A 12320-nucleotide genomic window follows, 5' to 3' on the forward strand; every position below is an offset into this window, starting at 1 on the left:
TGTTTGTCTGATTACGCTCTGTGCAACGCGCGTCGGGACGTTTCACTATACGTCAATACAGGTTGTTATGGTGGTGCTGGTCGGGGAAAGGGTTGTTCTGTCAAATTCTTCTATTTGTCAGAATTACGGCAGCCACTGACTGTTTATTAAAATACAATATTGTTATCCCAGAACCACTGCATAATCAACACTCTCCTCACTCCGCAAGGTATGAATCTAAGTACGTTGAATCTGTCAATCAGTATGTCAATGCACTTCAGTACACCCAATCAAGTCGTTTCAAAATCTATTTATGCGAAGTACGAAAAAAATGCAATTGTGTTGTACTTAAATGGAGCTGGACATCTCCCTGAAGAGCTGAACATTGTGTTGTATTGTAGAACGTTAGAGATCGAGATAGTCTGCTTAATGCAGAATTCTTACTAAAAGTAACCTAACTTATTACGAAACAAGTTCATATTGAATAGTGTCGTTTTAATATTCAAATACCAGATGCGCAATTAATATTTATTTCATTAGTCAAAACATAAGGAAAGTATATTCTGTTCTTGGATGATTTTATTAAGAGCAACCTCGTGAATCGTCTGCTTTGATATATGCGGCTTCAAATTTGGAATTGTGTTATTTCGTAATGCAAGTCTATAATTTAATAAAATCGATCTTATCCTCCTAATAAAAAAGATAATTAATAAACTATAATTAAAAAGAGGGCGGTAGTAACAACAAAATACTTGGCAGAACTATGCCCTGGGAAATCTTACTCCACTTGCATCAACCTAGATAGAAAGTCTCGTCGTTTGTCTCGAAGGATCTGTGGAAACACTTGCCATTAATATAAATCTTATTTTACAGAATTATATTCAGAAATCTTAGTTTGCTTTGTTATTTATATTTGTCGCTGCGATGGATGCAAGTATGTTAATCCAAATAGAATGTAGTTGCAGGTCAATTTTACCCACCATTTGTCATTGTAATTCCAAGTAATATACGAGGAAGAGGGATAATTCATAACCCAATGAACGCAACAAACATACAAGCAACGAGAAAAGGTAAACGAACAATGACACACATACGTATAAAACCCGTTGAAACTTCCATTCAAGAACCGCAGTATCTTTGAGCAGATAAAGGTACAAAGAGGCTGGACATGCCTGAGAATCATGATCACGAATGCCATTCATTTATATTATTGCAACACATATGCACGTGTACCGTGTTCCTGCATTTTATTACTTTAAGAGTTTCAACATGCGACCCCTTATATTCGAGCTTCATTGAGCAAACTGCTAACAGGCAAGAGCGGTTAATGGATGATTTTGTCACATCCGCCTTGCTTTCTTGCAGTTTGGATTTCTGATAGAGAAACTGACAATAATTACATACTTTGTCTGTTGACTGACTTGCCATTGGTTGTTTTAAAGCAGACTTGAATTGTGCTTTTTGTTTAATACTGGCGATGCAACTTCTAAAGACCATAAAACTGTGGAAGAGGCTATAAATTCCCTCAACTAAAGAGTTGTCACATATTTCATAGAATAACGTCATGGAAAACCTGTGCCTTCAATTGAAGAGCCAGCCGGAATGGGTCGAGCGAAGGACGCCATAAAAGTAATTTACATCTTCGAAGCAAAACGCTTTACCTGTTTAATAAAACCTTAGGCTTTGTTGAAGTATTAACGCTAAAAATTACACCCAGGCTTTTCCTACTAACAAATTGTTTAAAAAAAAAGTTAACGATCTGATGAAGTCCGACTCTCTTTCAAGGTGCAGGTTCGGACCAAGAGTCCCTCTTAATGAAGATTGTGGGGATATGACCTGTCCACAATTGCCGTTCCTCCCAAAATGGGAGACAAAGAAGCACATTACCATTCAGAAGGAACTAATGCTAAGCAACTTGTTCTATTGCAGCTAACAGGTATATGAAGAGATACTGGTTATTGCAATAAGGCAAAGTAACGAGGTCATCTATCACCCACTCAATGTATTTGCATCCCATTCATCTCAATCCGCTTTGTTTCTAATTCTCATAGTATTTAAATGACTACCTGCACGCGTCCGCTATTTTGTATGAAGTCACTGCAAACATTTGTGCTCCCGATCAATTTGGGATTATATTTTACAGTCTAAAATCGATCTCAGCACCTTACCCACCAACCCCCCACGTTTGTGCACATTTCTTCCGGCCTTGCCAAGTGCATTTCATATTTAAAATTCAGTGACTACAGTCCGCCTATTATGTTGTTGCAGAAACTTAAATTTTATTAACACGTCAGGACGCTTTCTCCCCTGTCAACACATCCCTGATATCACTTAAGCAGCAGAAAACATAGTTGAACTGAAAGAGCATTTCCCCCACGTCAACGCGTATTCTAATCTCTCATCTCATGTAGTCCAGTTAAGAGAATATACCCCATCAAACCTTTCCAGCCTAGTGTATAGTCAGTTTGTCGACGTTGTTCCTGTATGGATTATATATAACTAAAATAAAACTATTGCTAAAAATAATACATAATAAAGCAAATAGGAAAGCACCTTTACTTTTTTTTATCGTGTACCTTTTATCGGAGAATCATACATAGCACCTTACAATATTGACAGGGTTTAAAATGCTGTAAAATGCTTTGATATATACATTACTGGACAATAATCACGGACCATGCTTTGTTCTATTGCTTCGTGTGCCTCTTTCCTTTCCATATTATTCAAGGCTTCGTGTAGGTCAGCTGGATACAGAGATAGATAAGACAGACAAAAGACAACGCCATCCAGCAATTCCAAACCTATCGCTAACGCAGGGGGGGAAGCCAAGCCGGGTCGCGCTTTATAGATAGTATTTACAAGTTTTTTTCTTAATGTTCACGAAGCGTCCCTGTGTGTCCATTAAGAAGACACTACATTATTCTGTCACCACCTTGGGGGAAAAGAAACTTTTAACAGTTCATGGAATTACTCCTGTCACTACCCCCTCACCTTGCATAAACGTTGAGGGATCAATTTCCATGGCTACCATGAAGTTTTGTGTAGAGCGGGTTTTTACAGTTTCAAAAAAAAATCTCTGTCGAAGGTGATCTTGGGGGGAGAGGCGAGTGTTAATTAAAAGCAGGGAGTGGAACGGGGCACACGCGTGCCTTAACTCCAGCGGTGGGTGGTCTCAGCTCTTTCTTTACCTCAGCCCTGAGCGCTGATAAGTGCCTGGCCCGGCTAACAGGGTCACTGATTGCGCAGCCTGTTTACAATAACAACCAAAAACCTGGGTCTTCGTGGAGTATAATACTCCTTTTATTAATTTTATTTGCACCTCACATACAAACTCCAATACAATCAACACGACTTCATCGATGTCGAATTTGATCTTAAACGGAAACTGCTTTTTAATGGGGGGTGGGGCGGGTCAAACTGCCCCAAGAGGATGGGATAGGAAATGTAAAACATTGGTGTTCCAAAAGAGGTGATTTTACAACAGATGATGTTAAAAAGTAGACGTATAATTATAAGTTGTTTAAATTCGGTAAACATATCACTATTGAATGAAACATCAGTAGTTTCCATCTGGAATCGAATCCTCTTCCTCTTTTGATAAAATTATTTGATCTATAATTAATACGCAGTTTAATGTTAATAGTTCTTTTTGGTAGTATGAGCATCAAAAAATATCACAGAATCCGTTCACCTAAATACATTTAAAACCTAATAGTGCACAATGGGTTCACTGCACCAACTGGAGGTTTCACGTTAGTTTTTCTCCCCAGATAGATTGTAAAGCAATTGCTTTTATTTATCCAATCTGTGCTTTGTACTGATTTCAGAAAAGTTATGCCTAATACCTAAATCACACATGATGATAGACAGCACAATTGCTAAATCGTTTACATCAATATAAGCCGTAACAAAATGTAACTACATATTACAGCATGGCCATTATACTCATCAATTCGCAAAGGCCGAAACGTTATATAGCGCTTAATTTACTTAAAGCACGCAAATGCACTATATTCTGTGTTTATACTTTTTGTTATTAGAATTATATGCATGGAATCTGAACATATTTTAACATTAGCGAATGCAATCAAATCCTACAAGTTTTTTTTCTTGGTCTCCATCTATTCCTTATTTACTGGAAATAAACCATTTCCAACAATTCCCCTAATGTATACTGTGCCTGTGAGCAGGTGGATAAGGCGTGTGAATATCATCAAAGTACAGTAATTAAACAGATGGGTAAAATATTGTTATAAAAAGGCGCTGGCGTGCATTCGATCAAAACAAGGAAATTAAATGCTGTAAGTATAATAGGTCAAAAGACATCTTAACAAAAGCCTATTCAATAATCGACCTCAAGTATTAACAAAAGAATCTGTAAATTGTTTAGGCAAATATGTCACTTGACTACACCGTGTATTTATAACTTTCTAATTTGTCTTATCCACTGGAAGCACACCACTGGGCTTACGAACTCTTTCCTTATCCAGGTTTAAAGAGGAGTCCAGCAAGTTTTATAGTCTCGCCTTTATCCTTCTCGCTATTGGGTTTAAAAACAAACACATTTGTTGGTCTTCTAGTTTTATTGCACCAAGTCTTTTTCACAAATGCCCAACCGAATTGTTAGCTGTTATGTTATTAATGTTTTTTTTTTAAGTTTTGCTTTCCTTTTGCCTTTACCAACATTATTTTTTGCCAAAAGCATGAGGCACTCTATCGCCTAAATTGATAAATACAGTATATTGTTGATTTCTATCTTTAAAAATAACAGCGCTCTGGAACCAAACTGCATTCGGGATGTTGTCTTTTTTAATGGCGCCTTTGTCTTGATATTGCGGTGTTATTTTGTTCAATGGGAACAACAAAACTCATATCCGCGGAAGGTGTTCAATATTGATGGTGCAACTCTGAATACGGTCAATGCAGTAATGAGAAATACGATATTTTTTGAAAATTGCTATTACAAATCGGTTGGCGAGTCCTTGACGGTCTTATTGTTTTCAGAAGTGTGTTTAGTGTTAAAATAAAATTTCTACTTTCACTGCAAAAAGAAATCAAATCAGTTACAGAATCTCTAACGTGCAACATATTTTAATCTGGAGTTAACTCCCAGGGGAAATTGGATATAAATTCCCTCCAAGATCTTAATTTTCCCCAAAATCTGAAAGATAAAAATGCAATTCTCACTGAGAATTTAGATTACAAATTTCTCTGTTAAATAATTTAAAACCGACCTTCTCCAACGTAATCCCAACCTTATTAGAAATTCATCGTTATATATATTAAACTTTTTAACAATTCTGCGATCTTACCAGAGAGAAACAAATATCAGGGTTACAGGCGCCGTCTGGACTTGTCGCATGCATTTGCTGCTGTAGTTCATCTTTATAAACTATGGCAACTAACAGCAAGAATGGCACTTTCTAAATCACGACGCCGAATCAAAGCACGGCTTTCTCACACTAGGATTCTAATTATGTAAAAGTTTTCACTTTACATGAAAGAAGTGCAGAGATATTTGTGATGTTCCTTACCTTGGTTAGTGTTTGTAGGGATGCGACACGTTATTGCAAACGATGCCAGGCGCCGAGGCTGCTCGTTCATGTCGCTGCTTTTTTCCGCCTCTCTTGCAGTGACAGAATGTGTGTGTGTGTGTGTGTGTGTGTGTGTGTGTGGCAAGCTCTGCCGGCCAGAAAATGGGCACAACTCAGTTTCTACTGACTTATTTATATATATATATATATATATACATACATATATAAAGAGAATATCTAAACAGTCAGGCGTGAGGCTACAAAGAGCATTTTATAAGTAACAGAAAAGAAACATTATTAGATGGGAATTCACTGAATTTTCTTTAAAGGAGCAGATCGCAGATGTTTACATTGTTTTCGTATAAACATCCTGTACATGTTCCTGTCTATTAAACATCAGTTTTCAAAAGAGGGACGGAATGTGTATATCGGATCCACATTTCAAATAGTAGAAAATCTATTACTAATTTATTATCACCGATTTCTCAAAAAACATTATAAACTGGTTCTTAAAGTATAATAAACACTTTGTACTATCAGATTTAATCTTGTTTTTCTATTTCTTTAAAAAAAAAATCTTGGTAGACCGCCTATTCGGCATCTTTACTTCATTTTGCCATCTCGAGAAGCCACTTTCCTCACAGGAATATTTTCTGTTCAAATTATTGACTTTATTCTTTTGAATAAAATAACTTTTGTAACAAATCCATGTCGATTCCTGCTGTTTTCAACTTGAAACCTTTATCAGGGCTTATTTTATTCAAGGTTTGTTTTTTATGAATTGACTGCATTTAATATTCATGTGTGTCTATATGAAGATATATATATATATATATATAGTGATTTCCCCCCCCCCCCCCTCACCGCCCTCATTAAAGCTGGTTTGAAATACGTAGAGAAAGACAGATACCACATCAAATCGCTAATGAAGGCGGGTGTTGAAGCGCTTTAACAGCCCACCAGTCCTGACCGAGGTGGGAGGGGGGTCTGGGCGGGGAGTTCCTTGTTCCTTAAGTCTGACAGTCGAGAGGTTCGAGACGCTGATGACAAGAGATAAGTAAACGCGATCTCTTTGGCGTGGCAGATCCCAGAACAACTGCGATGAAAAGCGACTCCCTGTCCAGCCGATCTACGCAAAAAGCAGCAGAGCTGAAGAAATAACTGCTCCGAAGAAGGAAGGGCTCCCTCCCTTCGCGCGTTTAACAACTACATTGATATTACTGTTTGGAAAATCCGGATCTTTTTTCTTTTTTTAAAAAAAGAAACATTCCAGTAAAAACAAGGTTTTATTTTGAAACAACTTGCCTTCTGGAAATATTGAAGGAAACAGCGGATTTGGATCAAAGGACTAAGAATTTTATCGCCTGCGCTTTCGGTTTAAAGTGTCTTGCTTGTTGAGAATTGTTCCTAAATGACGGCCGAGGTTCAGCAGCCGCCGGCTCATAGCACGGCCCAGAGCAGCCCTATGTCTGCAGGCACGGAGAAAGCCAACAATCAGACCTCTGTGATGGAATCAGCCATCTCCACCACCAAAACTAAGAAAACAAACGCCGGCATACGACGTCCAGAGAAGCCGCCATATTCCTACATAGCGCTGATTGTGATGGCCATCCAGAGCTCTCCAACCAAGAGGCTGACCCTCAGCGAAATCTACCAGTTCCTCCAGAGCCGGTTCCCCTTTTTCCGAGGCTCCTACCAAGGCTGGAAGAATTCGGTGCGTCACAACCTTTCCTTGAACGAGTGCTTCATCAAACTGCCCAAGGGTCTGGGCAGACCGGGCAAAGGCCATTACTGGACCATTGACCCCGCCAGCGAGTTCATGTTTGAGGAGGGCTCCTTTAGACGCAGACCGAGGGGCTTTCGCAGGAAATGCCAAGCCCTGAAGCCAATGTACAGCATGATGAACGGATTGGGGTTCAACCACATCCCAGAGACTTATAACTTCCAAGGGTCAAGAGGACCCATCTCCTGTGCTCCAAACGGGATTTCTCTAGATAGTAGCATCAGCATGATGAATGGACATTTGCCCAACAACGTTGATGGGATGGGTTTACCAGGACATTCTGTTTCTCACCTCGCGACCAACAATGGGCACTATATGGGAAGCTGTACAGGGTCTTCCGTAGGAGACTACCCCAACCACGCCGACAGCTCGGTGCCCGCGTCTCCCTTGCTCACCGGTGGTGGGGTAATGGAGCCGCACTCCATGTACACTACCTCGGCTTCAGCCTGGGCTCCATCGGCCTCCGCGCTCAACAACGGGGCTCCTTACATCAAACAGCAGTCGCTATCCCCATGTAACCCATCGGCGAATCTAACTTCAAACCTGCAAGCACACTCCATAGATCAGTCCTATTTACATCAAAATAATCACAACGCTACTGATATACAAGGTACAGAGCCACAGTATTACAGATACAAATTAGCAAAAATGTTTACGCTTTTACCTTGCAGGAGGTACTCTGCATTAAACGACAGAAAAGCAATATATTACTAAGTGATAAATTGATAATCTAATTTTAATCAGAATCTTTTGAATGTGCACAGAATGCTGTAGATGGAACAAGGTTGTGATATAGAACAGACTGCGCTACATGCTGGTTGGGACCAGTCAACCCAAATATAGAACGCTTAATTTCAGAAGCAATTTTTTCCCGAATTATTGCTGTATTTGTGTCGGTGAACTGTAATTTGAGCTCACAGCGGGGCTACAGGAAGACCTTAAGCAACAATAACAAGGATTTAAAAAAAAGCACTTCTTAGTGCTCAAGCGATTTGATGAAAGCAAGGGGTTAAGTAAGATTTCAACTTAATTATTAGTCTAACTCAGCTTCTCATCTAATGCAGTAGTTCCAAAAAGCTTTTTTTGCCTTTGTAGAAAGCAATTTTAAAACTCAAAAGATTTCGCAGTCTGGCTGAGTAAACATTGTGGCGATGGAAACCTAATGTGATTTGGTTACATTGATATAAAAAAAAGCTCTGTAAAACACAGCAAAAGTGTTTTTCCCACAGACAGCATACAAATTATTAGGACGCTACGCACCAGTAAGATTAATTAGGAAAGTGATAGGGGCTGGATTTAGAACTGTTGTCTTGGAAAAGAGTTTCAAAAGTGTCATTAAGTTAAGGAAGTAAATCGTTTTTGCTTCCTCTCTGCACACGTAATTGGTTACTGGCTGGAATAAATAACAACCCGAAAGAATAAACCGTCCTTTGTTTTTACAACAAATTCCAAAACTTGGTCAAAGAAAACATCTCCATGCCATCCCCGCAGGGACAGTGTTTACTATGGTGCCAACTCGACGGCAATAACAACATCAGAATGCAAAGAGCCGACTCCCTGCCGCAGAAACCGTCTACTGGGGATTCATAGCGTGCAGTTCAGCTCCAGACAAACTCCGCCAGAAGCACGATTAACTGTGTGAATCTGCACAGTGTGGGGGTGGGCGGCGGTGGGGGAATTAGTAGCTCTCCAGTAACACGAATTTCTATTCCTGATCATCCCGAGAAAGACATAAAATTATGTTATCATTTCTGTGAGTCTGCAATGTGTAAATCGACAGGGAAGCAAATATACCACATTAAAAGTCTCAAGTACTTGTTCTCATAAAAGGGTAAAGATTAGGGAAGCTTTAAAAGTCCAACCAAAAACGATTTCATCCAGTGATTCCTCTGTTAGTCTTGACAAGTTAACACTTGTGAACTGACAACTGCACAATTTCAGATGAAGCACGGATAGATTCTGATTTGAGCTGGAAAGCAACTTTAGCAACAGAGCCTGTTCTGTGAATCAAAGCAGCAACTAATTCATAGAAAAAATTAAATGCCCAAGTTGTTTTTTCTCGCGAAAGTAATATTTTTTTTAAAAATTGCGCATCTAACAATGGCGAGCAGTATAATTGTATACAACATGATCTACAGGACCAGATTAAGTTCAACTGGCATAATTGCATTGTAATGAGAAAGTACATGGAGAAGCAAAACTGAAATACAACGGAAATAATTCATTTATGCGGCCGTTAAGTTTTTGAGCGTGACAAATTTCAAGATATTAGAGAATGTGAAGGAAGTTAACTTAAGCATGAAATTAAGTAACTTTGGTGTATGTGAACACCGTATTTAAATATGCATGTCATAAAACTTGCATAAATCATGGTAACCATTCAGTGCATCTCTAATATTTGGCTTGGAAATAAAGTACAACAAGCCGAAGAAGTTCAACTGACTGGGTGGCAGGTTTCCTTCAGTAATCAGTGAAACTCTCAGGGAGGCATCTTTGCTCTGCTGCAAAATGTTCTTGAATATAAAACGTGAGGCGACTTGATGGGAAAATGGGGAAGCAGTTTTGACAGCCAAATGGCTACAGACATGTGTTTAATGCAAATATTAAATGTTAAATATTAGTGAATGAATAGTATAATAATGACAGCTGTTTGATGGAATTAGACTTATTAACATAGATTTTTAAAAATCCATAGGTGAATACATTATTTGGTGGTGAGGTGTAGCAGTGATTATTGATCTCCAATGGACACCTTACAATCAAACCTTTAAGTGTAATGTATTATTTTTAATAACAAATGACCAATGAAAAGATAAATGTCTTAGTATTAGAATGGGCGCCCGTGATATCTGATCAAGTCCATTGTGAAACTTAATTTTAATTTTATTCTCCACATCCCAGCTTTTTCTTTGAAAGCAGTGTATTACTAGGCCGACCTTTTAATGACGAATACATTTTCCTAACGGAAGCTTCACCTAAATGGCATTTCTTCATCTCGGTGTGTTTTCTTCTTCCCATTTTCTTTTAACAGGAATTCCTCGATATCACTCGCAATCTCCCAGCATGTGCGATAGGAAAGAATTCGTCTTCTCTTTCAACGCCATGACGTCCCCTTCAATGCATCCATCAACTAATGGATCTTACTATCATCAGCAAGTGACTTACCAAGATATCAAACCTTGTGTAATGTGATACTATATAGAGAAACCAGTGGAATATGCTCCCCCGCCTTGCACTGCGGTAGTTTCTATCAGCAGCGTTCCCGTCCATAGAAACTTTATTTGGATCCTTATTTAAAGCAATAAGTGGATCCAGGATTATTACTAGAGAGAAAAAATACCATTTGTGAAGGCACTTTCAGCGAAGCTCAATCTAATAGTTCCTATTTATTCTAATTTTTAGCTACCCATCATAAAGAACACCGCATAGCCTCCAAAACTTATCAGTATTGTAAAATAAGTCAATGGTGCAGTTTGTTGGCAATATTTGCCATGCCTATAGTTTTTTTGTCTTTTAATGTAAATCCATGCATTTTAATTTTTTAAAAAAGGGCATCCTAACCTTTTTCATTTGAAAATGCATTGAAAAATGCATATTGTAGCGTTTCTTGGCATTGGGAAAGATTTAAAAACAGTATTGTGACACCTGACTTTTTATCGTAATCTTATGCACTGTATACAAATGTAATTCATGTGGGTTTATAGGCGAGTTGGTTTGTACCTTTAGTAGATGACCGAAATGAAATGTTCTTTTATTCTGTGTATGAAGTCTACATGATATTGTATAATTCAGTAAAATAAAAAAACAATATGGCATGCAGTTTAGGCCTGGAAAGTGCAGTCTAGTTTATAGCAGGAGAGGTTGAATTGTGTGGACCCACCGCAGGCCACATTACTCCCGAGGTCCTGAACAACTGAAACTGCAACGTTTCAAACTTGACATTTCAGACCTGGGGTGTAATTTATTTGAAAGCCTGTTCCTCTCGGATTATCAGTGTTATTTAACTCTCTAATTGTCGTGCAAATAAACAGCGACCCCAAATGCAATTCTTGAACCAAAAAAAATAAATAACAATCGTTACTCAGCAGAAAGTTCGGATATTTTTTTTATTTTAAATTTGGATAAAAGTAAGTTTAAAAATAACTATTTCAAATATAAAACAAAGACGTCGATAAAATTCTGATCCAGACTATTTCAACTGCTGCTGAAAAATTCTATGCATGCAAAATATATACAATATACCATTGACAGTCACATTCCAATAAGGCGTTTTTTTGTGTGATTAGCCGTCAGTGCTGTAACACTAAGATACCTCTGAGGTCTATTGTCACATTATTAAGGAGGACATCACAGAATTATAACTAGTAATAAGACCTTCACGTACGCGTAGGTATATTTTATATGTTTTATTTTAAACAGTTGTGCCATTTAAGAAGTATATTTTTCCAAATGATGTGGATGTCGCTGTATTAAAGTTCAAGTTATTGTACGCATTACGCCCAGTTCCGTTTCGATATGAGTTCTCCGCACTATTTCTCCAACTTCTGTCCAATATTTCTTTTCTTATTTCTTGACAGTGCTGATTACACGTAGACATTCCGTCGCAATTTTGCAGCAGTTTCGTCTTTTTTAAGCATTGATTACTTTTAACATGAAAAGTTTTGCTGGTGTAAATAGATCGTTAAATTCACACCTGAACTATTCATCATTTGTTCTAAGTTGAAGTCACATTCGAATCTATATTTACATTTATATCCATGCAACTGTGTATCTTATGACCAGACATGTAATCTGTATATATGGACATTAAAATTCTAAAATGATTTACAGCTGAGACAAAATTTTTAAGAAAATATTCACAAATCTCTCCAACTTTATAAAAAAAAATAAGTAAAAAGTATACCCCCTCTTAATACGGACGCTGCGAGCGAACCGTTCGTTGAGTCTTGTGATTTGGAATCAAAACCGATTGACCTTTCAAAATGAGGGGAATATCGAGAATGTGAGAAATTCACTTCCCTGTA

The 12320-nt window shown here is 38.1% G+C and overlaps 1 protein-coding gene across 1 annotated transcript; it reads left to right on the plus strand.

The window, feature by feature from the left end:
- Positions 1–6603: 6603 nt before the first annotated feature.
- On the plus strand, positions 6604–12044 carry foxf1 (forkhead box F1). Its single transcript, XM_068049872.1, has 2 exons — positions 6604–7906; positions 10328–12044. The coding sequence occupies exons 1-2, from the start codon at positions 6925–6927 to the stop codon at positions 10486–10488; spliced, it is 1143 nt and encodes a 380-aa protein (XP_067905973.1). The 5' UTR covers positions 6604–6924; the 3' UTR covers positions 10489–12044.
- The last annotated feature ends 276 nt before the right edge of the window (positions 12045–12320 follow it).

This window comes from Heterodontus francisci, chromosome 17 (genome assembly GCF_036365525.1).
Source record: "Heterodontus francisci isolate sHetFra1 chromosome 17, sHetFra1.hap1, whole genome shotgun sequence".
Lineage (NCBI taxonomy): Eukaryota > Metazoa > Chordata > Chondrichthyes > Heterodontiformes > Heterodontidae > Heterodontus > Heterodontus francisci.